This window comes from Toxotes jaculatrix, chromosome 12, assembly GCF_017976425.1.
Source record: "Toxotes jaculatrix isolate fToxJac2 chromosome 12, fToxJac2.pri, whole genome shotgun sequence".
NCBI lineage: Eukaryota > Metazoa > Chordata > Actinopteri > Toxotidae > Toxotes > Toxotes jaculatrix.
This window is the reverse complement of record NC_054405.1, coordinates 17,316,586-17,343,676: the sequence shown is the minus strand read 5'-3', so window position 1 is coordinate 17,343,676 and position 27,091 is coordinate 17,316,586. Positions and strand designations below refer to the sequence as shown.

The 27,091-nt window shown below is 39.1% G+C and overlaps 1 protein-coding gene across 10 annotated transcripts in view; it reads right to left on the bottom strand.

Moving 5' to 3' along the window:
- Window positions 1-27,091, bottom strand: part of gabrg2 (gamma-aminobutyric acid type A receptor subunit gamma2) — a 43,563-nt gene that overhangs the window by 16,051 nt on the left and 421 nt on the right. For 8 of the 10 annotated variants that reach the window (XM_041051230.1, XM_041051226.1, XM_041051227.1 and 5 more), the window contains exons 1-4: window positions 14,651-14,707; window positions 11,318-11,538; window positions 9,690-9,772; window positions 7,443-7,580 (exon numbers count right to left, since the gene is read on the bottom strand). In XM_041051230.1, coding sequence (XP_040907164.1) covers window positions 7,443-7,580; window positions 9,690-9,772; window positions 11,318-11,538; window positions 14,651-14,692 — 484 coding nt within the window. In that variant the 5' untranslated portion in view covers window positions 14,693-14,707. Of the gene's footprint in view, window positions 1-7,442; window positions 7,581-9,689; window positions 9,773-11,317; window positions 11,539-14,650; window positions 14,719-18,697; window positions 18,838-27,091 lie in introns of those variants that run through there. The other 2 variants (XM_041051222.1, XM_041051224.1) reach the window with 1 other exon arrangement.

The window sequence follows — 27,091 nt, the reverse complement described above, 5'->3', positions numbered from 1 at the left end:
TTTACGTCCACTTGCTTCCCCCCTCTTTCTCTCTCTTGCAAATTAGATGACTTTAATTTTGTAGTCTGTGTATTTCGGTGTCCTAGTTTATTGCTCTGAAACTCAAGTTGCAACTGCAGTTGTGCTGTGTAAAGGTTTGGTGTCACTAAAGGAGATGGAAAATATGCATTATGAGGGCCATTATAGCCACATATTAAGTGAGGAGGAGTAGAGCTGCCTTTTAGCACTGCATATTATTCTATTTCTAGACCTTCACTCACTGATTTCAATCCTTGTTCTTGTGTGCTTCACAGCCTGTGCTCCAAAAAAAGAAAAATCATCTACACAGAATATTGAGAGAACTCACAATCTAACATATCGCAAAGACAAAAAAAAAAAAAAAAAATCTATTTCTCTTATTCTGTGCTCCTTTGCTGTGCACCACAGGCGCTCTTTTATATGCAGGTGGTGGTCGATGGGGAGGAAAACAAGAGCCTTATTTTCCCAAAGCAATCTCTTCTCCTATGGCCTATCCCCATTCCCTGTTTTCAGGTGTTAATTACTGGCTTATTAGACTGTCAATTGAGAAAGGCAGAGAGAGAAAGAGGGAGAGACCAAAGGGGAACGTGGGGGGGTTAGTGTGTGTAAAAAGTAGGACACAGGAATACACTAGGCGCAAAATAAAAATCATCTCTTTCGAGAGTGAGCAGCGAAGAAGGGATGGGGGGGGGGGGGGGGGGGGGGGGTGTATAGAGCAGACACTTGTAAATGTGAATACTGTTAGTGTATAGGGTGGGTTAGGATATGTGTGTGGAGGATGGGAGAGGGGACGGGGAGGAGTGTAAATTGGTATTTAACTTCACAAAAGGAGGATTCTAGCTGAGTCAGAGCATTTTTCCTCCCACTCCTGCCCATCACGACAATCACCCAGAAGCAAGAGGGAGAATGCACAGAGAGGGAAAGAGAGAGAGAGAGAGAGAGAGAGAGAGAAAGCGAGGGGGATGGCGGGAGGGAGAGATTAGGAAGAGCAGCTATTATAGCAACAGAGTCGCACCACAGCTAATGGATTGTTTCAGCGCTTCTTAACCTTTTTCCTTCAACAAGATGGAGTGATCGTAATCTGATAAAAAGCTGCAACGTATTATTACTGTGATTAAATTACTGTTTTCTTATAGAGCATAAAGTCATGGATAACCTCTTGTGCACCTATTGTGTAGAGTTTTAACAAACATACTACGACTGGCCGTTTCACCTCCATGTGGATTTAATGCATACAACAGAGCATCACTGAAATACTTAACATGACAGGGGGCCTGTGATACAACCATAAAGTAGTATTTGAGCACTGTAGCCATCTGCATCAAACTCATTCCCATATTGTGTCTCCATCTTACAGTATTGTGAATTATTCTGAGGATGAAGTGGTGCTCATCAAAGGAATTTATGCACTGGAAAGTGTAATAATTTCACACAACGTGTGAGCTTTCACAGGTGTTTTATTTGATCAGGGATGCAATGTCTCAGTAACAATAAAAAAAACTATTATTGTTTTTTGTCTCCCTCCATCTTTTCTTGATTAAACCAAGCCGCCGGTGACAAGCGCTTCTGCCTCAGTAGCATCATTTTTTTTTCCTGAGGAATTTTACAGCATTTCTCCTTTAATTTGCTCTTAATTTCTACTGCTGAACCCGTATGTGGCATACCTGTTACCACACTATCAATGGGAGATTTCACAGACCCTCTGAAGCCAAGATGCTATTGCTACTTGCCTGTTCTGCCTATTTTTAAGTGGAGTTACTTAAAAGAACAGATTTACTGTTTTGGCTGTGAAAAAAAAACACAAAAACAAACAAAAAAAAAACACACAGCCTTGATAAAACCCAACTAATTATTACTAACTACAATACAAAACAAATGTTATCTAAGGATCCAGTGACAATTTCCCCATTGTGGGACTATTAAAGGTTTATCTTATCTCTTATCTTATCTTATCAATGATTTTCTACTTCACAGACCCCTCAGAAAGGAGGGAGGAGAAAAGGAAAAAGCAGTGGATGACAATGGAATAAAATAATTTAAATTCTAAGGACTCTATCTTCGGACTGAATCTGATTCTTCACCTTCCATTATTTTGTTGCAGCAAAACTGCATCTATTTTAGTTGTGTGTAAGAGTGTGTTTGTGTAGCTAAGGATAAAATGCTGGTCTAGGTCCCCATTCGCAGCACCAAGGGCCTAAAGATAGAAGAGCAATGCACTCTGCCTTGCTATAAGGGGAATCCTTTGGCATGTCAGAGAGTAACTGTGTTTATATACTGTATATACTGTGTGCATGGGTGTTCATGTGTTTATTTCGCTGACTGTTTCCTCTCGCCGGGCTACTTCCTTTCAACCACAATGCCTCCAGATTCGCCCCATCAAAGAATTCATCTGTGAACTGTGGAGTGCCGTAATCGGGAGAGGGCCACTGATGTGTCCCTGGGCTTTCTCCACTCAAACTGAATCACACAGGCGGGCGCACACAGACAACAGGGCTGCACGCCATGGCTTTTGGAAGGTCACTCTAAGAATAGCTTTCAATACATAAAAAAAAGACTCATATCCAGTGGAGAGCACACACTGAAATGTGCATGCAGGCAAATGGACACATAGGAGCATGCATTAATTCATGGACACAGGCGCAGACCAAAGCACTGAATAATGTCAAAGACAGAGATATGTACTGCTGGCCTATGCTCAGCTAAAATGACAGCAAATTAACCAGCTCAAGTCCTGTTTAAACCATCCCACGATTCACTGGCAAAAAAAGTGGGGCTAGTTGCAAAACAAGAAAGAAAGTCCACTCCTCTTCATCCCCTTTTTACTTTATTTTGTTTCTGTCCCTGTCTATGATGTTCTGATCATCTCTAAAGTCCGACGGGGCAGATGGGTGAGAACATAGCTCAGGATTAACCCAGCCACCAAGGTTTCCAATTTAGAAGTTAACTTTACAATAATGTTAGCTCTGCATCTCTTTTAGCTTTGCATCCTTTTAGGCCACTGGTGTGTCCTTTCAGTGGTCCTTGCTTGTCATAAGCAGCAGTTTTTGTTTTTTTGTTTGTTTTTTTTTATTCTAGGCCTGAGAGTGTTTGTGTGCATGCAGATGTGTGTGTGTGTCTGTGTTTTTAAATGCAGGTATAGGCTTCCAGGCAGTACAGGCAGTCCTGATGTGAAGTGACATGTTGAGAGACTAAGCCTTTGGACACTGGTTGAGGGAGGGAATAAAAACCAAACAAAAACAGACATGGCCTTTATAAAAAAGCTACAACAAAACTGCACCAGAGCAGCAGATGGCATGTCACCTCCCAGCCCCCATTCATTACGGTATCGCTCAATCATTCTTTAATCATGCATCACTTTTTATCATCCTTTTTTGTATTTGTATTTGTATACTCACGAGAATACAAGCATGGATACGAGAATGCCGCAGAGTAATGCTGTGACAAGTTGAGCCTGGGTGTGACTGGCTTGTCTGATAGAATGAGAGGGGATCTCTTCCTCTGGCTATTTGCTACAGTCATCATTGTCCGGATCAGGCCAATTTACCTGCCTGCCTGTCTGCTTAGGTTACCATGTTATGTGCCCCTCTGTTGCCTCATCTGAGCCATTTCAACTCAGTTTAACTTATGGTAATTTAGCGTTGTGCTTGTATGGAAATATTGTAAAAAGATTTTAAAGAGTAACTGTAATTAACCATAACCTTCCAGGCAGGACAAAGACACAGAGCCCTCTACCTGGCAGGGTGTCCATGAGTGTCTTGACCATGAACAACACAGTACGGTACACACCAGCAGATGCTGAAATAAAAACATGACCCCAGGGTTGCCTGTTTGGAAGACAGTCTCACTATATCACAACATACAGCTCCCTGCTACCAGAGCTTCGGTCAAGAAAATGCAAAAGTCAACACGGCAATACCAAGCATCACTCTTTGTGCTATTTATACCAAAATAAAATACATTCATAGAAAATGGCACCTTTCATGCAAAAATGCAGCTCTTATTGCATCACATAATAGGACTAATAAGGAAACAAACATCATGGTAGCAGATGTATTTACTAAATTCAATTTTAAAAGCTAATTTAAAAGTACAAGTTTTTTGTACTGAATTTAGTGCAGAAAAGTTATAATAAAATAAATTGTGTCAATTAGCATTTAGTTTGAAAGCATCTTTAGTGAAATTCTGCTGTCAGAGAAGTGGATTTATCACCTCAGTGATCAAAGAAGTAAAGCAGAAACATCTAACGCACTAGCACAACTGTTTATAATTATAATGTTTGGCTACACTTAAAATGCACAAACGCAGCTGCTGATGATGCAGCATATTAAGAAATACTCCAGCACACCTTTCAGGAGCACTACCCACTGCATGGCGAATACTTGAGATGACTGGGTGATTACAAGGCCCTAAGTGGCTGCTTTTTGAGACAGATGTGTTCATGAATCTTGAAACAGGTCAAATACCAAACTGACTGCAAAATTAGACAAGAGGTCTCATAGCCACAGTCAAGGTTCTCTGCTCTGACAAGAGAACAGATGGCTGTTTGTGGAAATAACAAACCAGATCAGAGAGAGAGAGAAAAAGAGTCAGAGGACGCTGCAAATTCTCCACTACAGCTCATCCTCCTACACGTATTGCCTTTTTCATGTTGTCACTTGAAAAATGTTTTGATTAAAAAAGGAAAAAACAAAAAAATTTACAAGCAGTATTTATTTATTTATTTATTTATTTACTTCATCTATCATCTCGCTCCACTTTGGATTAAGCATTTGGTCTTGCAATGTCCATGTAAAGACAAAAGCACTCTCTCTGGGTCTCTGTGTGTGTATGGGTGTGTGTGAGCATTACATTGCAGTGAGACACACTGTTGAACTTTGGCGAATTACAGAACGACTGGGTGAATTCAGTTACTCCCATGGCTACTTTGTGTACAAGTGCGTACAATTGTGTCACTCTCTGTTTCTGATAGAGCTCAGTTTGTTGGCCACCGCTGAAAAGTGAGCATTTTACTCCGATGGAAATCTGATTCTGTGTATCTGACAGGTTTAGTTATATTGAAATATTTAAATGAATTAAAAAATAATAATAAACTACATTTCAATATATCTGATATGTGACTAAATCAGAACTGCACTAAAACATGTTTTCTGTAAAAGCTGATGCTTCATGGTGTTTTGTCACAGTTTTGTTTTTCACCATTTTAGAGCACAGGATTACTGATCAGGGATAACAGCTATCACACCCTCAGGAAACACTCCAAACACAATATTACCTCCAACTTAACTGTTATCATCATAAGAGAGCACTGCTCATTAGTTCCACTGCGACCAAACTGTAGCGCATCCACGTTAAAGAAAGCTTAACACTCATGTACATGAACATACACCACAGAACAGCATTTAAAATGATCACTGTAAACTATATCACCAAAATATATATCATACAAATATCAAAAAACAAACAAAAAAAATGCGCTAAACAGTTTTGAAGTATGCATGTCTCACAAGATAGCCTGGGCTCTTATTGTGAAAGGGAAGCAGCATATCACTGTAAATGACTAGACATACTGATGTGCAAATGATAGCAATAATAATGACCCTTCTGCTGCATGTGTGATGCAATGACTTTACTTTCAGTATAATCTAAACAGACGGAGTACAGACGGAGTACAGCCAAAAACATCCATCTCCCCTCGATCAATACTCATACATAACAGATAATTGATTATCTCATAAAAAGAGAAAGATTGCAACCTTGATGTTGTTAGGGAACCACATGACAACAGGTTATTGTTAATAATGTCCAAAGTTATCACTTTAGACAAATAAAAGCAAAAATGCCTGTATTTCCTTCTGAGCATTTAAACAGCAGGACCTTCCTGTAAATACATAGCAGGCCCTTATTTTAAAATTTCATTCAGTTCCTCTGGATCATGCCGCTGATCTAATGAGAATGAATTCTCCTTTGGCCTTTAGTCTCTGCGGCAGGCTTTCTCTGATTCACACCACAAGCATGAAGAATGCATACATTTCCTTGCAGAACATTACATACATTACTTACTGACAACTCATGAATATAAACGTAAACAAACAAGCATATGCATGCAAACACAGTTCTGGCCCTTCTCTAAAACATCAACACTGTCCAGGGAAAGCAGCTGTTTTTCCTCAAGCAAACATTTATTTTCCTGCATCATTTCTGAATGGAATCCAGCCAGTGTACCATTAAAAATACTATGTGAGTGATGCACATTTTCCTTCTCTGTGTTATTTAATAGGCACCACATTCTTTAAATTCACCCAGCCTCGTTAGAGCGTGCCCTGAAGGACAATTGACTCAGGTATAACAGCTGAATGTAGGTGAGAGTCAAAATTTCAAAATTAAAAAAAAGTTTTATTGTTGAAAAGTATTTCTATTTTTCAAATAAAGGCTTTTTAAGTGTGTTAAATGTAACTAATCCATAGTGTGCATTATTCCTCAACAACATTTTTAGTCATAGGATAGAATAAAATAAAATATGGATGTAGATGGATGGATAATATGATAATCATATTAAATACCACTATAATTGGAAGCCACTTTAAAGTGTTTGCTTTAAACAAGTTAGCCTATAAAACTAAGCCTAAAATTTCACAGTTGTCACACACATTCAACACTGCCTTTTAAGTGATCCATTTGAACCATCAGGCTGAGTCTTGTGAAAAAATCATTTTTGTTTGTTTGTTTGGTCAAAATGTCAAAGATTGAAAAAGTTCAAGTGCATGCACCGAGTGAACAATATTTATAGTTGTTATGGCTGCTGTAAATGTGCCATCTGACTCTGTCAGCAAGACAGTCTTTTGTTGAAAATGGATCTGCACATCCCACAGCGGAAGTGAGATATACTGTAGTTAACCCTTATAGATTTTACTTGAGGCAGTGAGAACTAAGAGTGGATAGAAACATTATGGATCACGTCCCTGTTTCTAGCAAAATTTATGTCGTAACCTCTAGCAACAGATTTGGACCAGATCAACAGCGACTATTTACAGATCAGACTTGGAACAGGCATGCTAACTTTATTTGATAATGTGTTTAAAAGCAATGGCATGCATGGTTAAGCCTGAGAATCATAATAATTATTATAATTATAATACCCCTCATAATTTCATAAATGAAATTTTACTGTTGAGTCCACAAGGATGATGCTGCCTGCATGCTCCTGTCTGCATCAGATTAAAACATGTATTGCCCAACATTAATACTGAGTCATGTAGCCCCAGTGGAATCAAGAAATCACTTCTGTCACACACACTACAATATCACGCACAGGGTTCACTGGCAAAGAACAAGTGTATTTAGTCAAGCTTTACTCAATTTCTTTACTGTTTTTTTTTTTTTTTTTAAGAGGCTTGTTAGAAAAAAAGAATGAATTGCTCTCTTACCTGAGACAGTCCTGACGATCTCAGAGGTGTTCCTCAGGCCCACAAAGGAGAACTGGTAGAGCCTCCAGGAGCGAATGTCCCCAACCTCCACTGAGCTCCTTTTCCACTTGTACACAATCTCCTCCCTGGGGTAGCCATCTGAATAAGAGAGAACAGAGTTAGTATGACATGGAGCTTGGCTGAAATTCAGAGGAGAGAGGCTTGCTGCAAAAAATGACAGTGTTTTTCAAAGACTAATAGTCATCCCTTTTAGGAAATATCCTAATCCTTGACTGCTTAGATATTCTCTCTGCTGTATAAAACAATGTGGTGCAAGACTGTTGAATGTGAAACAAAAACACAGCAGTCTGTTTTATTTTAGAGTAATCCATACACACAAAGTGGGCTAGCTTGCAAATAAACTGTTTCATGGAACCGTTATATAACACTCCTGCACGGCATATTGACAAAACATCCATTCCTAACTGGGGAGAAAAATTATTTTTCAGACAAGCAATAATTACAACATAGATCTATGGCTGGCTAGGAGCTGGATTTCAGTAATTTTATTACTTCAAGAGCAGGCTTTCTGGTTGCGAGAATCACAGTAGTAATCTTACTTATCTGATACTGATTCAGTTAGATGAGCTGAGGCATTATCATAATAAAATCCTATTTGTTGGTATTGAATTTCTGTCTTGTAGCTAAAATTTTGGATAAAAAAGGTAGAGTTGAGCTTATTGTAAACTAATAGTAAGTTGTATTTAGAAATGGACTCCTGATCCTGTGACAGGACCTAAATGAATGTTCGGGTGTTAAAGTCTGATCTTCAGCCAATTCTCTTTAAATTTCAGTCCGGTGTCATCTTCACTCTAGTGGTGAGCTGTGTGCAGCCGACGAGGGAGTGGCTTGAATAATGCACATCAACTTTCCTCAGTGCAAACTTTAAATGGCTTTATGACTTAAGTGCTCTCAGACATCCAATAATGTTGGACCTCATAGGAGCAAGGGAGGGATGGAAGTATTTGCCCATTTGCCACATTACTGCCAGCCAGGCAGGCAATCTGCTCCTTCACTGGCAATGCATCTGGGACAAATTATTGATTCACTGTCTTCTGGGGAGGCTAGAATGATGCTCCTGGAGTTCAGCGTCTTGAATTCACTTTGGAACTACTGTTGTTCTTGTGTACGTTGAAACAATAATTAAGATATGTGATTAAACATGTAATTTTGAGCAAACTGAAATAGAATCCTGTATCTCTATATCTCTAAGTTATTCCCCCAACTGAATGAGGTGTGATCTAGCCACAGTCAAAACCACTGCAAAAGCAGCTGCGCTGGAAAATGTACCATGCTTTGTTGCTTTGTGGCACGTGTTGAGAAAATATGCCGCGTGATAAACTGCTGCACAGTGCCCCGCCTGCTGCTTCTGAAGACTGAGCTCATGTACTGTACATCAAGCGATTTTCAAAGTTCTGAAAACATCCATGGCTTTCATCAAATTTAAATGAATGCCTCTGTTCCATTTTTAGGCCTGCTACCCCCCTGGTTTCTCTTTCTTGTTGCTCTGGAGCTATTTAGGAAGCATTCTCTCTAGAGAATATCCCATGGTGCATCACTCTGTAGATCCATAGCAGCCTCATTAGCATAACTTGCCCCCCAGTCTGCTTCTCACACGGTGGTACTGACTCATTTGGACTCGTGTCACTTTTTGAAATGTCTTTTAGAAGAGTATTGACAAAGTGCAGGAAAATCAATCACCCTTTGCCTTTGGTTGAGTTGGCAGTGAGACATCTATTATTAAATTCCTTTACTGAATGCCAGCACATACTATTAATGAATGAATGGTTTAACAAATGTTTTTCTTCACATCTCTCAGTATAACACAGGAATACATATCATTATAGTTTACTAATGTTTTATGGAGCTCTTTAAAGACTGAGATGGCGTCCCAGCAACCATAGCGTAACGGCATACGTGCTGTCATACGTGTGTCAATCTGTTAAACCTAAATATGCATATGACTCAGCTGACTTTTTCAAGAGAGTGGATTGATGTGAAAGAAATCCTATGTCTACTGGAGCTCGAATTCCCTGCTTTGGCCTGTTGCGTAATTGTTCTCTAATTTATGTCTTTGTTAGGGTCACATAAGAAAGACATGTTTCTTCATAGTGTGTGTGCGTGCGTGTGTGTGTGCATCTTTGAGATGAAACACAGTTAGAAAGGGAGGGGTAAGACAGTAGAGCATCAGCATATGGCCAAACCTACAGCTTGAAAACTCCAGGGGACATGAGTGCTCATCCATTGGGAAGTTGTTCAGTTTAAGCTGGCACTCGGCATCAATGGTCAACCTGCAGAGACACAATATTAGGTTTCACTGACTCAGTTACTATAGTAAACAAAAATAAAATAAATAGTAAAATGTACCTGTGTGAATACATATTTTAGCAGCCTATTACAAAACAATTGTTTACACTAAAGATAGTGTTGGAAAAGTCAGAATTTAACCCCTAACCTTATCGGTATTAACACCAGGCATCATTAATTAAAATTTCACTAAACTAAATTGATGTTTTTCACAGCAACACACCCGTCTCTTCTTTTCACACTTGAGGGAGTTTGAAGGCAAAGTCATTAAACTTCCCCTTAATGAGAGAATGACCTTAAATGACTTTACCCATCCATACACTCGCTATTGTCATGTATCATTGTCCTCCGAATCACAGCGGTCATCCTAATTAACCAGTGGTTAAATTCAGAGTTCCTTAACAAATTAATGAAGTGGAGGGGTAGTGTTCTGCATAGGAGAACATCCATCACGGCTTGATTGAGTCCAGAAGAGTTCACTTTCTCTCTTATTATCACTGATGATATATTGTGGTGTCAGTACAAACGTCCACTGTATTTATGATGGCATGCAAAACATGATAATAAGCACAATTAATATTTCCCTTTAATCTACCTCCCTGTTTTACACACTTCACATATTTCTTGTTAGTTCAATCTGTTTTGCACTGACAGACACTTTGAGGTTAGGTTTCACGCACAGTTATTATTGTGCAACCAGTAATTTTACAAGTAGGGGGCTGAAAAGGCGAACATCATCTTGTACTTCCAGCCATTCAGAGGAGGGACTGTCTGGCTACTATAATTTTGCAGTCTTAAGATCCCCAGGCAAGAATGGGTCATTAGACAATATAGCAGTACTTATGATTAGTATAATATTTATACAATAAAAAAACCATCATTCCAAGCATTTCAGACACTCAATCTGCTGGAAGAATATGGAAGGAAAATTAAAAATAACTTCTCTTAAGCCACATACTCCATGCAAAAGCACCTAAAAACATCAGTTTAGGGCAATGTAGTTACAGTGTTCCCTTGTCACGTAACAACTTCCTGCCTCATTCGGTAAGACAGATTTCCTGCATGCTAATTAATGTCAAGTTTAAAATGCTAAAATTTAAGATTGCCCAGGGCCTGTTCAGGATAATCAGTATCATAAATCTTTGCTGTAGAGAGGCCGTACATGGTTGGGTACGTCACAATGCTGTCTGTAGTACATGCTTTTCTTGTTGCTTGTGGTGGACTCCAAGAAGAGCAAGAAGCACTTTAGTGGCAACAAACTGATAATAATGATGAGTTATTAGTTTGTAGTTCAGCTTTAATGATCAAGCTGTTGAGCCAAGAGTAGTTACCGTGCACAGTATTTTCACTATCTTTTTTTTTATCTGCTTTGTTCAGGTGATAATACGAGAACTATTTATTTAAATAGATTTTGAACTCCATTATCTTAGCTATCACTCCAGAAAAGTTGGAAAACAGCTGAGAAATGAGAAATATCTAAATAAGTTCTATTACTAAACCCTCCTCTCAGGCATCCAAGATGCTCTTACCTGAGGGTGTAGAGAATTCGACCATCATTCCAGATTCGAAGCATGCGATTGGGTGTGGTGATCCAGTGAGCGTCTGCCTTCTTCGAGTTGCGGAAAAAAGTATCAGGGATCCAGATTTTCCCAACCATGTTGCTGTTGAGACGCAGGACTTTCATCGTGCTGTTGAATTTTAACCTCCTATCATACCAGGTCTGGGCGAAAAAGATGTCGATGGTGTATTCCTGACGACAGAAAAAACACAGTTTCACCTGAAATTGTTACGTTTAACTTGAGTTTAAATGCTGAACATGCTTTACGTAACACACTGGATAAAAGTCTCTGTTTGTCAGGAAAACCTTGCAAACAGTGTTGTTTGGAACCAGTACTGTCACCAATCTGTACTTTTAACTGCGAGATGCAGTGAGATCAAATCTCAGAAAAAAACTCCTCTGTTTCTTCTCTGTGAAGGGAACTTTTCTATGCCAGTGGAAACTTAATGCTTGAACACATCTGAGGGTACTTTTTCAGCAGACAAAATGGTGTCTATTCAGGCCAAGAAGTCCTTTTGTCACTACTAAAGTGTTCTGATGAAAAAGACCATCCTGAAGCCCTCAACCTGAAAATTAAATGTTCAACAGGGCAATTAATAATTCCCATTGTTTGGCTCAAGAATTATCTAACCTCATAACCTGCTGTATTGGCAGCTCTTTGTCCTGAGCCTAACAAAACATTCTGTCTCCCATTCAGTCCTGGTGAGAGCTGTGTTAGAACATACACATGAGGAATGAAAACAGGTGACAGAGGCATGAGCAGAGTTGAAGAGCTCGGAGCACAGGTGGGATGTGGTCTAATGTGAGAAGGAAAGGAGAGGCAGTGACTGAGAGGGAGATATGAGATTTTTCTTATTTATTTTGTAACTTGGAATGGTTGAGCCCTGAGGTTCAAAGTGAAGTACAGCAGCAGAGAGAAAAAAAAAATCTGGGGATTTGTGAGCAAGAGGGCATAGAGGCATTAACTTCGTGACAAAGCTTAGCCCAACAATAAAGCCAAAATCCATGCCAAAGAGTCCTAAACGAGATTTGAAAAACAACATTTTCACTAGGCAACGTTCCCATCCTTTCAGCATCATTTTTTCACAAAGGACAAATAGACAGTTCAAATCCAGTGATGAGAGAAAGATTGAATGCCTTAGGACCTTCATCTGGGCCCTGCTGAGTGGAATAAACATCTATTTTTTTCCTTTAACCTATATATACGCTGGGATCTTTCACATAATCGCTTTTCTTTCAATTCAAACAGTGGCACACATCTAAGAACAGCTAAGAACTGCTCATCTCTAGTGGCTACAAAGCGTCAATTTATGATTCATGTGATTCCTCAAACCTTGATCTTTCTCTCTTTTTTCTGTCTCTCTCTGTTAGTCTCTCCCATCCCTGCCCCCCCCTCTCACACTCACATGAGTTGTAACTTTGCCATATTTCAAAGATTCCTAACGCATAATTAAGAATTCAAAATTGTGTTCATGCTTAGATGCACACCCCCGCACCATCGGTCTATTCTCTGCTCTGCAGAAAATCTACCAACCTCACCACATTTGTCATGTCATAGTGTGAACGCACTGGCCCAGCCATACTGATTACATATGAATGCGAAGCAATCAGTCAACCTTTCATGTCAGCAAAATGCCCTCGTCACACACACATACACACACACCCATACGGGCTTGCACGTTCTCTTATGTGAGCACAAACACGCATTTTCTTACTGATCCCATCAGTGCTTCTGTTCCAACTTCACTGTGACTGCAGTTATTGAGAGTGGGTGTTTTAGCTAAGACTAAGTGAAATGGAACGCCACCACCATGTGTAGCGCAGACTGCTCTGCAGAATTACAATAGAAGTGGCTTCTCAGCAGGGACGTGCAACAGAAAACAATGACACATAAAACAATGCTGATGTGAGTTTTGCAAGAGATTCTCAATTTATAATTCTTTCTTATCCTCCTATAAACCTTTTTCCTCACCACTATCAGGTATATCTATCCAGGTCTGCCCTACTTTTCAGCTGAATATTCCATTAAGGCTGGTATTGTGTTATTTGTAACTTTACCAGTGGTAATCAAAAAGCAACATGGAGTAAAGCCTTCCCATCTGAATCTGAAAGCTGAAATTCAGCACTTCCAACACTTGTTATTTTTATTAATAGGAATACGCCAATATGATTGTTGGAAGCAAATAATGTACAAATAACCAGTTCTCCCACTCATTAGCTGTGCAGCTTCGTACCAGTAATACAACATAATGAGTTTTTTCAACATAATGAGCTTCTTACATGTTGAAGTAATAACGTGGTTAAAAAGCACAATTTTATTCAATTTACATTATTGGTTCTTTAACAGTTATATGGAAGAGCATTCACCAGAAAAATCAGATACTGATCAGATACTGATAGAAACTATTACTGAACCAATACTGATATTTCCAACAAGTAATATACTGTGAAGGATGCATGTCTTTGTTAATAACAAAGTTAACCTACAGTATATATCATGTGACTACAAGGTTAGCTCACTGTTATATAAGATTTATGAAAAAAGCTTTCATTTGCACACGCAAACACAAATGTTTGTAGAAAATAAACATTATTGCAGTTGGTGCACAGAAATTGTGTACTGCAACCGGTACACAATTTTAATTTGTCACTCTAACCCTCACAACAGACAGCAAAAATCCTGAAAAAAAAAAAAAATCTAAACTGATTCAAGGATAATCACAAATCTTTTTCAACAAACTGCAAAGAGCTTGAACAGAAGACACCTCAGATTGTAGCTGATGCAAGTCTTGGCAAGTACGAAGTGAGAACATTTTAAGATTTGCCAGCGCACAAAGCCATTTGCAAATATGCTGCTATGAGATCTGGCCCATGTGTTGAGCAACACAACTGGTTAACTGTTTATCAGTAGCCTAATTCAAAATTAGAGGTGTTTAATGCAATCAAATGCATGAAATGGATTAGTACAAAGGCCGGTGCAGTAGTTAAGTAGCTGATTGACACTTGCATTGTGTTGCTACACTACAAGGGCAGCAGGGCAGCATAGTGATTAGGTGGACGAGCCAATCCTTCGTGACAGCAAGCATCTGCCTTGCTGAAGTGTGCTTGGGCAAGACACTGAATCTCAGCCAGCTACAGAAAGGAGAGCTACTCTCTGGATCTTTATACTCTCACCTCCCTGAGAGTGGAGGCAGGCCAAAGACATACTTGGGTAGAAATATCCTCCTTTAGTTATACATACAGTATCAGGCAGATTATTAATAACAACGATGACACATTAACATCAAATTCGAGTATTACTCACCATATTGATGGCATTTACTGGGCCGATGCTGTTGACAAACATGTCTGTGTGAATCACTGTCGGTTTGACTGCAAAGAAGCACAGGAAAATCCAGTTTGGAGATGAGGAGTTATTTGTCATGCACAAGTTTTAGGAAGGTCTTTATCAGTGTTTTCTAAATCATCATCATCATCATCGAAGAATGAGAAGAAAATAACATCCCTGTTTTAAGTGTGAATATGTGAATCGAACGTTGCCATAAAACATCACTACTCAGCTAGTTTAGATAGAATAAGGTATTACAGTAAGTGTTATCTGATGCAAAGCCAGTAGACATGCATGTGTTGAATTCCTCAACACTGTCACCACTGGGTTCACTAAAGAGCTAAGCATTAGACAAAAAATTCTTCAAAGTTCTTCTCAGACCCAAGTCTTCAAAGACATTTACAGCACTATTGCATTAACAGGATTTTACTTGGTATGGGATAGGTGAAATAGTGCTGATGAAATAGAATCCTGGCCCAGACTTTCCTTTGTCTGCAATGAAACTACATCCGACTTCCTCTTCAAACAGGCTTCCTGCCAATGAACCACACAATTTGTCTGTATTTACGGCCAAACTCCTGACCCATTTACTAGAATACCTTTGTGCCCAGTGCAACATCCCATCCATCCCTTTTCCTGTCCTTCCATGCTTGAGGCTTGTGAGCTCCTCTTGATAGCAAATCATTTACTCTCTTTTCTCACAGACCTGCTGGTATTTGCTTTGCGCTCACACAGAGAGGCACTTGTTGGTTAAAACTGCCTCATAAATATTCTGACTTGACAAGCCTTAAGGAAAGATTACAATTTTTAGCCCAAAAGAGATCACCAAATAAATGCACCACACAACACTGGAGCAGCAGCTACAGTGGACACTATTAAATGCCAGGTTTAACTGAGGATCATTTCTTTTAATTGTATATGACTGAATTATCTCTGCTTGCATGTGTACATCTGTCCATTGCCCTCCATTATACCTCATGTCTGCTGCCTATGCCAGTTTAGTGAGATGGACAGCCAGATGTCAAACAAAGTATGGCTTAGGAAACTGGACAGCTTGGTGTCAAATGGACCTCCATGCTCTGTCAGGTCCTCTGAGTCAGCCTGGATCAGCTTCTGCACTTTGCTATCTAATGCGTATGTTTATGGTTGAGTGGACGTTAGGTCTGAGAGGAGAGTCAGGTTAAGGCTCACGTGGCCTCAAGGCTTGGCTTGATGTGAAAGCTATAGTAAGTGTGAGAGATAGACAGAGGGAGTGAGCTTTGCAGGTTTGCATCCATTTTTCATGTCACTCCCAGGTATACATGAATGTAAATGGAATCCCCTTCCTCCACACACACACATGCAGGTCCAAACGCTTACACACACGTAGTCACACACAAGGCTCTTAATTGTCTTAGACTTAATCTCACGTAAATTCTAAATATTTGTCAAGAATTAGATGTTGCTTTTGATCGGATATATCAGTGAGTGGCTATGAATAACAGTGCATATTATCGCAATGGCATCATTAGAACCTCGACTGAAAATGTATATATAACTCTGGACTGGATTATTAGCAAAATCACATTTAAAGTTGTGGGCATGGCATGGATAAAACAAAATTAATTCTCTTATTTTATACAGCCAACTGGAAAGTGTATGTCTTTCATAAATGCACAAACAGGTGCCAAGGAAACATCACTCCAAGATGCCAGTGAACATAAAGTGGCTGTGCTAAAATTTTTAACTTGTGGTCAGAGACAGCATAATACATGCCAATACACCCACCACAGGCATCCTGGTAAAAGACTGATCGAATTAGCTCATAGACTCCAAATGACCAATTGCATTACCAGTCATTTAGATCTGCTCGTTAAATTCATTAAGCTCTCTGTACAATAACTTAATTCCCTTGCTGTTTTTTTTTTCTAGAAGGCAATGACCTTGATCAATGCCATGCATGTATTATGAATTAAGAATGAGGCATTTTCAAATTTCTTCTCTCTCAGTGTCTCGGTCCTATTTGCTTCAGTTTTCATATGTACAGTAGACTGCAGGGGCATTAAAATTAAATGAGCATCACAATGGACTTCAAAGAGAAGCTGTGGCACAATCAGCAATGAATCTAAATCCACAGCATTTCAGTGCTCTGAGGAGTGGAGGAGAAACTTTGCTTTGCCTCAGTTTGGTTGGTCGGTTGATTGGTTGGTGGCTCAGATGACAGTATAGCCAGCTAATTATAATCCCTCTGTAGCTGTGTAACTTGGCAGCAGCTGGAAGACCAATGCTGAGAGCGCAAGATCATAGCGCGTTTGAAGATGACGGTTAAGACGGTGGCAGCCAGCCGCCCGGCTATGCAGCGGCTCTCTGGGTTGAAGCTGCACCTCAAAGTAGATCTGAGCTGCTCTTCAATTTATAGCAAAAGCCCACTTCTAAAGCCTTTAGAATAAAGATGATGCCCTTCATGAAACATGTCACATTATATGTAGCACTGCACATATTGTACAATATATGGAAAAACATGAAAGCAGTTGAGTGTAAGGGATTTACTATATACACCCCTGTTACTCAGCTGCTTTCATCTTGTGCCATCATTTCAGTCAATTCATTGGTCATGCTTTAAAGCTGCATTAGGTCAGAAGGGGTTGGAATCTGGTGGGTACAGTATTAACCTCTCAGTGGCAGATGTGAAGAAGAAGTTGATAAGGCAGTACATACTCTGTCCTTAGGACAGCAGTGGTAATGCACTGTGGTCTTTGAGAAAGACACTAAACAAAATACAACAACAGAAAAAGTAGAAGCTTCAGAGGTGAAGTCTGCACGTTGGTCATCAGAATTTTCTGCTGCTTTTTAGGCTGCAGGTCATACATTTCTCTCTTCCCATGGATATACTTCACTACAAGACACAAAACTTAATTTAGGCAAACAAGACAAATGTAAAGTGTCTCAACCAGAACGCTTTGACAAAGACTGATAAGATTGAGGCATTTTTTTCCAAACTACCGTTGCCGTTTGCAGCTTGAATACAGCACTAGCCTGTGTGTCTCCCCCCAGTTCAGCATAAGCACTACAGTCAATGGAGAGGCAATTCACTGCTAGCATATGGAGTGGAACATATTTATCATTCTAAAGAGTATGTGACAGATTCTGACTATAACCAGTTTTCCCAGGAATACTGACCCATTAATCAAGTATTCAAGGATACTGAACATCTCCCCATTCTGTGGTTGCAGATGGATGTGACAGGTTTTAGGATATATGCGCACTTGTGTAGACAAGGGAGCCCTGCCCAGCTGTCTGTCAAAGTGAGGGGAGTAAGCTACTTGTCTGCTTCTCACATCGAAAAGACAAGGCTCGCAGAACTATGACAGACTGCTACCCCCACCATAACACATGCCTGTACATAAACATAGGTACACATGCTTTATAATAAGCCTGGCTGCCTGTCCACACACACACACACACACACACACAGGTCACACAGCGTTCACCAAATTCAGCGCCATTTTAGAATTTTTAACTGATCAGGTGTGCCTTTATATACCATGTTTCTGAGTAGTGTTGGTGTTTAATAGCATTTTATATTAATCCACAAACAGATTTCATTTTGGTCTTATGATCTGCTACTGGTGATGTGTCATTTAAACTGGAATAAGTAATGGTCAGAGTTAACAGCCAGACTCAACACTTTCTGCATTAAGGAGGCATCGAAGCTTAAAGAGGGGTATATTTTGGGGTTGGTTGGCTTTCACTAACAAGTGTTTCAGGCTTCACACTGTTGCACAAGCACAGATTATCTGTCTTCAACAAGTGAGAAGATGGCAGACGTCAGGCTTCAGACAGTCCCTTCCAGAAATCAGCAGACATCACAGATGCTGCATCCTTATTTTCTCACAGTTAATGGATAAAGTGCCTGTATATAAGCATGTATGTCTGTTAATAAGTGCATTTATGTGTTTTATTGCAAATTTGCCCATAAATGTGGGTCGGCTTTCTTTGTGATTCTGTGACTAAACAGATCATCTGTGAAAAACCAGCACCCACCTCCGATATCAGGTCTGAGTTTGTTGTCATATCCATCTAGTAGGCTGTTTAGGATGTGTGTGACGTCACTCTCGTACACTTTGGGAGTCAGCACCCACGTCTTGTTAGACACCTCATCATCGTCATCAGTCTGGAAGGAGCTGCGGGAGATAGAACAAAAAAATGCATGCAATCAATAATTTCTTTCATAAGGAGAGCAAACAATTTCTTTCCTAGTGTGCTCTGCATTCTTTGTGGAGAAATGTTACAAGATGAGAGACACAGCAAGCGACAAGTCTTTTAAAGATCTCAACCCAAGGTCAGGAGATAAAGTTGTGAACATTTTCAGGGCTTTTCATCACCACATCATTGCTAGACACGCTCAGATTAATCTTCCCTTTCCATTTCGTCTGTGTCATTTCTCACACATTCACTGCAACACAGTGTAATGGAGAACATGCATTTTCTCGATCTTTTTCACACTATAAGGTTGTCATTAATAAAATATTCATATTGTTTTGGTCTTCTGCTCTGCAAATCCATCCATTTGCACTGAGTGAAAATTCTGTTTCTCTCTCCTTTATATACGAGTTTATAATATACAATTTTTTCACTGTAAGGTGTCTAAATTCTTGTGGCGATGCCATCTTGAGAATATATTGTAATTTGCAAATGGAGCAGAGTATCTCTTCAAACATACCTCTTTAGTTTGATACAGATTGATATTCTTATCACATATTTTAAACTTAATCCGAATCTGGGACAATTTAGGGCACAGTGTTTTAGTGAAGAACCCACCAATATTTTGAGATCAGTCCCCATCATGCATTTAGACCACATCAGATAAGACAGAGTACAAAAAAAAGGGTTTGCTATCTGATGTCTGATGAGATGAAAGGGATGAACTTCTTTGCTTTTGATCTTTGCATTCTCTGCATGGAGATGACATCTTGATTTTTATTCAGAATCCCATGGTTGTCGGTTTTGCTGTTGCCATAGAATTCTTACATGATATGTAAAAATTACAAAAGCACAAAGCAATCATAACCTGAAAAATAACACAAGGCTCATATTCATATCCTCATCTAAGAGAATATAACAGACATGCAGGGAGCGATTGGCTGATTAAAATTATGTGCTGTTAGATGATTTAAAGGAGATAATTCAATACTGAAGTTTGACATGTTTCTTTGCTTATTGCATTTGGAAGTTATGTCAGTGCATACAAGTGTGCATCACCAAACCAGTGGCTGAGAAGTGTTTCTAATATATAAGGTAATGAGTTTTGATTGTCAACAACTTTGTTAACATTGGTGATCTAGGCTCACCATAGATTAGACAGCAGACGTTAGCATAAATGTCAAATAAATTCGATGTAACATTAAATTCTCACCTGGACAGATTCATCAAAAAGACTCATGGATTTAAGAAAAAAAGTTCAATAATGGTCACTCTGTCAAAGGGAGATGGGTTTTGCCTGTTATTTGCTTCCATCCATTAAAAGCTGTGTGACAGGGCTTCAAAGAACTAAAATACAGATGGAGGCAATTTAAGGCTATTTTCACTCAACAGAAGTTGCAATTTGACAAAATGGCCAGGCCAGCAAGCTCTTTTTTTAACCTCTCTCTTACGACAGTGTCTTTCATATCGTGAAACTGGACACACCAATGACTGTTTTAATGTAATTTAAATTCCTAATATCATAAAACCTCTTGTAAACCCTCTTGTGACTGTCCAACTTTCTGCTCATGTCATGGCTTTGTCCTAAAACTATAGCCATATACTTTCTTAGTGACTACAGTACAATATATATTGTTTGATCAATGAGACATACTTTTGATGAAGGACAAAATAAATTAAGAAAACAAAAAGACAAAAATACTTGGTTTAATTACTGTGAAACTATAACTAAGATTAAAAACAAAATTGAATTTAAAATTCTTCCCACCCTCGCTCCCGCACCCCCAACCCAACCCAGCCCATGAGATATTTAGGCGAATGTAAGAAATTCATATACTCTTACTGTCAGGCTCTGAGTTTGAATGACAGCCTCCACAATCACTTTCAGTAGCAGCGAAAGCTCTCCTTCAATTTTCAACTCAGTGACTCTATGAAAATAATGAATAAATTCCAAGATGGCAAAGTTTAAGAACTTGATGGCAGAATGTTTTGTTGTATCATAAAAGAGGGTTTTTAAGGCCCGCAGGCTTCTTCGAGAGCTGGCGAAGACAAGCCGATTTTCCTGGGTTTACTTCCTCGTCTCAGACATCTCAAACTAAAAGGATAATGATGTCTCAAGAGCCCCCGACCACAAATGCCACTACAGTGAAGCAGTAAATTTTTTTACCTGCTCTCCCACAGACAAGTATGATCTTGGTAAATTATATGTCTGGAATGAAGATTTAGTCTTTGTTACAATGGATGGACCTGATCTCTTGTGATAATGTAACATGAGCATTTAATATGCTGACTATAACAAGCTGCCTTGGAGTAGAATTATGTCAGGTGACTTAACACTACATAATGTTATCTGCAATAAGAGGGAAGATTTGTGCTGCCGGTGGGCAGAGCTGAGATGTGTATGTACTCTCTATGTGTGACAGAACGAGAAGCATAGACCAAAAAACGTGTATGTGATGAGTGAAAATGCCAGATTTAGGTACATAAAAGCACAGACTGAATTTTTGCCGCATCTCTTCATTCAATTTGTGTTACCACAATCTGTGTGTAATTATTGTGCGATTTACCAAGGCAGCAGTTTATTACGCAATCAGTGTCTGGGGCTGCATTCTAGACGTGTTTTGTGCATGAAAGGAGAGTTGGAAAAAAAATGCTGAAATGTTGAAAAAGTTTGTAAAACTACATGAGTAAAACCATGCAAATGTCTAAGGAATTGAAAAAGTTATGGAATAACCAAAAAATGGCACAAAATAAAGTCTGTCTTGTAAGAAAGGAGCTTTTCTCCAAATCTATCTTGACTAAACCTGAAACAAGAAGAATTGTGCACCATGTATCTCAGATATTTGGAACAAACACCCAGAAAACATGAGGTCTGTTCCAAATCCCAGTTAAATCAAAGCTTGGACTGTTCCTGTTTGCCATAATTTTTGTTTTATTAAATTAAATTTGGCATTAATCATTCCTCTCTTGCACTGCACTAGGATTTTCATTATGCTTTCACCTTATTTTTACCTCCTATTTTCTTGTACTCTTTTTAAATCTTAAATATGTGTCTTTTAATATTGCCTTATTGTTTTATATCTTTGTCTTTATGCTTTAAATCACTTTGAATTGCCTCGTTGTTGTATGGTGCTCTACAAATCAACTTGCCTTGACTTATCATAAGGCAATATCACCGCACTAACTTAGGTCAGTGTGTGTGAAGTTCAGCCTTAAACTACTCGGTTCAGCTTCTGTGTTTAGTGTAAGAAAATGGACAGACATTGTCATTTCATGTTCTCTTGGTTTTTCTAAAAAAGGGTTTTTCTCATTTTTACGCAAATTTTAAAGATTTCTAGAGAGTACGGGATAATTAAATTCTCTTTTTTCTCTAACAACCTTCTCTTAATCCACCAGTGTAGATGTGTATATGGTCTTTGGAGGCAGCTAATTTTCATACCAAATAAATAAATAAATATATAAAGGCTGAAAATTGAAAGAACCTTGGTAATATCCAATGGAATTTGCAATCAACCAAATGTTTCACATCTCCAGTTATTTATGCAGTCGTCCTTATATGCATATGCATAAACAAGAGGCCTACTTTACTAATTGCATGCAAGTTGTGCCAGAAAACTTGCATTTGCCGCTGTTTGATAAATAACACAGATTTGTGTAGGCACAGAATGCATCACGAACACGGCAGAGGCAAAAGAGAAAAGTGATAGAACAGTTGATTGTGTCAAATCCTCCGTCACTGCTCTGGATCACTTAAGCACCTCCAGTAAGATGACCAGCAGCACAAAAGAGCAACCTTGAAACAGTTGTGAGCTTTCAGCAAAGCTTTACAGCAATGGGAGAAAAAGACACTTCTGAATGAAATGATAAAGAATGGCGGAATAAGAAGTGGTGAGAAAAAAAACGCAGTTTCCATGGTAAAGTACAAGGATAGGAGCTCTGATAGCTTTCTCGTGTTCTTAGGCAGGGTGCGAGGAATAATGTTTTGACCAGCACTCTTTCTTAGACTTCATTAAGTGCCATCCATCTCCATCACTAGTGCTTAAAACATTAAATCTTAATTATTTTACTCAGGCGGGCCCTTTTAGATATGCTTTACTGGATGTTAAAAAAATATCCAGGGAATACCTGTCTCTGACACAGAGAGACAGAGAGACAGATAGACAGACAGATAGATAGACAGATAGATAGATAGATAGATAGATAGATAGATGAAAAACAGGGCAGAGGAAGCTGAGAACCAAAAAATCTTTGGCGTTTTTTAGGTTGCTGCAATTTTATCATCTATATTCATCTTGCAGAGTATCTCTGTGTGTATGGAAAAGCTCCAAAGACGAGCAGATCAAAGGAAGAGCCATGTGTTCTCCACTGCAGGCAGATCTGAGGTTTTGCCTGCTAATTCAGTACCTGAAGGTCCACAGAGAGGTCTGCGCCAGTATGTGTGGATGTGCAATGTTGTGCGTTTGTGTTTGTCTTTCATGCATATGTATGTCCATGACTGTGTGTGTAATGATGGAGAGCACTGGAGTAAAGTGCTACCCTCACTGAGTACTATCAGGTAGTTTCATACAGTCAGCCCTTCACATCATCAAGAAACACACCTATCTGTTCCATATGCAGAAGTCAGAACCTGTCCCAACTACAGACCAGGTCTCAAATAAAATCAAGTTTTGTGTAACGCAGCAGAGAACTGCCCTCACCCTCTTAAGTTTTACATATTCATAACAAGGTCTGTGGAGGAAAATGATAGCAATATCAGCAATGGAAACAGCTATGTGCCTACCATTAGCATCCACATCAAGTTCCCTTGAGCTATTATCTTTGCGCGTTTTATATTGTAGCTAAGGAGGGAACCAAATTTAATGAACCCTCATGCTTATTATTACCCAACATGAAACTGTTCCTGCACCTATGGCAACAACACAACAAACCACTATTGCACATGAAGTTATTGCTACAAAGCTCCTTTCATAAGCTCTGCCTTTAATAAAAGAAAATAACACAACACAATGGCCACTTTTTTTTCTGTTTTGGCTAATTAACAAACTGTAATCATTTGAAGTGGATGTAAATTGTTCTCCTGCTTAATGAGTCAGGATCAGAATGAACAGATGCTGTTACGGTGGACACACACAGGACTGTTAGCAACCAAACACCTGGACTTTGTAGGCCTGCTCTACTTATCTGACCTCTGAGAGAACCAGTCTATTTACAGGCTTCATTCTGTCCAGTCTAATCCAGATGACAGATTAGCTAATATCGGCATGCGAGGTTGACTTGTTTCTGTCGCCGGTTAACTACAATAAGACCGATTAGGCCAATTTGTAATGGTGCCAACATCGTTAAAGGTCCAGTCAGTAATTTCTTGGACTATTTACATGTGAGCTTACTGATATATACGGCTTAAATGTTTGTCTAAGAATTGATGTAAACAAACTCTTAAAAGCAGCATAAAATTTTAATAACTTATTAAGATGCTATCTAGCAGTACTTGATGGATTAAAAGGCATGTTTATGAATAAGAGAGTGATAGAAGGGTCAAATCCTGGTTTTAATTCATGTTACAGTGAATTATGATGATTCAACATGTAATGCCACAGTGAATGTGTGTAGTCAGTACTAAATTATCTCATGAATGTGTAAGCAGGCCAAACATATTACCACGGAGGGAAACATAACAGCAGGGCACTAGATTTAAAAGTATCCTCAATTCACCTGCTGTGCATTTGTATCCTTAAAAAATGAAAGTCACAAACGTTTTGGGATTAAGAGTAGCCAAAAAAAGATCTATATTTATCCACAAAATCTCTCAGGACAATGACAGAGATACCAGGGCTGAGACATCAGAGATGGCCACAGTGAAAAGACTTTAGACAGGACACTCTTTATTTTAGCTTGAAAATAACAAGGCATGTTATGTGCCCATAGCCGTGACCCTACCCCAGGTTTATTGTGATACTTACTGTGCAGAGTAAAATGGAATAATCACTGCTGCTGTTAATTCAAAGCCTCCCAGCTCCATCCCAGAAATCTGAAATTGCTCTGACCGTAATACCTCCCCGGTGATGAATATGACAGACTCTAAATTGTAAGCAAGAGGAAGCTATAAGCTTTTACTGTCATCTTTTATTGTCCTGTCAAAACTGTCTTAAATCCACACAGGAAGAAGATTGACATCTGCATGCTATCAACTCCATTTTATGAAATCTTAGACATAAACACATACGATAGTCATTATGGGATAAATGACAGATTGACAGTTTGTCAAAATTATACATCCCAACTCTCTTTAAGTGATGACAACATTCAGATGGTATATAAGGACTTGAGTCCAGTGCATAGTGGGTTTCCCATTTAAAAAGGTGACATTTTATAGTAGCTGCACTTAATCATTTGATGAGAATATATGCAGGTTGAGGATAACTGGAATGAAGTGGTAGGTGGGACTCAGGATTGAATCTACAAAGTTTATGTGTCCTAACTCAGCCACACAGCTCAAAATGAAACTGCATTCTTCTTTTCATTTTTATCAGTCGTGATCAATCTTATGTACCATCTAAGCTTGATGCTTGTTGATCAAATGTGAACTTTTTTTTATGAGATAAATACGTTATAAATGATAGTTAAAATCTATGTTTATGCAGTTAAGGCTAGGAAACAAAAAATGGAAAATAAAACAATAATTTGTAGTGTATTCTGAATTGTGGTTATGTAATGATGTTGCAAAACAACAAACATCACCTGGCAAAAACCTATAAAACCTGTGCCCCACAAGAGCTTCCTCACTCTGACATCACTTCCTACTGTCATGGCTGTACCATGATCTTGACCAAAACATTTACAATAGAATTTCTTTTACTTCTTCTTGGAAGTGTTATTCCAAAAGTGGACACTGTGACATGGTAATTGACTGTGCACTGGGGTTAATGGACGGTGACGCAATCAGGCATCACCACACATAGTAACTGTCAATGAATCACAAAGTAGCATAGATTACTGAAAGCATGCCTGAGGCCTTGAGAGATGTCTTATGTAAGAGGTCTCATACATGAATCACAAATGACTTCCAAAGCAACTTCCCCAGCAAAATCCGCCTTCTAATTACTATAAAACACACAGCACATGCATATAAACTATGTAAAAAGAGGAAATATCTTGCTGACACTGGGGATTAACTAAGTTTTGAGCCATAAATATGACTTGCTTACATCAAGAGCTCACATTTGTCCTTGTCATGATTATTTAAGAAGCACCCAAATGTCACTTGCTTTGATCTATCTCAGCCCATTATGTCTCAGTCACTCATGCAAAACTTACAACATCCATAACCTGCCCATAGATCTCGATTCTGGATGTAATTCAATGGGACAAGGTGTAGTGTTTAGTCAAGCGTATTGTGAACGCTACTTGTGCATACAATTAGAAATGCACAGGCCTGACGATGTGCGCTGGGCAGGGATCCCTGAGGTTGCGATCACCCTGACGGTGATTGAACGTCGGCTGATTTATCTGCCTCCATTTTTCACCCTCCAGCAACACAAGACGAAAGCGATGCGAGGAGCCTAACCATCCGCTTCCTCCTGTCTATTCTTATCCTAGCACACGGACATAATGTCTTGACAGGGACAACCAAACAGCTTCTTTCAACAAGCCCAAATCTGTGCCTTAGTTAAAGCTGGGATAGAAGTCTTTTGTCTCTGTGTGTGCAAGACAAGGATCAGTCCATATGTGTTATCCTTGTCCTTATTGTGCCTTTACACTTGTATTCTCTGTGTGATTGTCTGCCATTTTGAAATGCTTTTTTATTTCAAATACGTGGGATGAAGCGTATCCTCATTCATACTCAAGTTGTGTTTATTAAAAAAAAAAAAAAAGACCATTTGCATATATCTATTCGAGTTCGGCCACATCCCGGTCAATAATGAGGCTTTGGCTCTTAGAATAGACTTTATCCTTGAAGGCAGCTTAGCAGTGACTATGTGTAGCCTTAGCTTCACTCAACTTAGCCTGCCCACTATGCTATTTCTAACACCGGGCAGATTGTGGAAGATATTGGACAAATCGTCTCTTCACAGAAATGTTTATCTGCAAAAATGTATTAAATCATCTGACAGCGACAGACAAATATTTATAGAAGTCTGTAGCTGCTCGTCGCTTTTGTCTTTTGTTTTAAATATATATATTTATATTTATATGTGATGGTACACGAAATATCCCAATAATGCGATGCATGTGTGT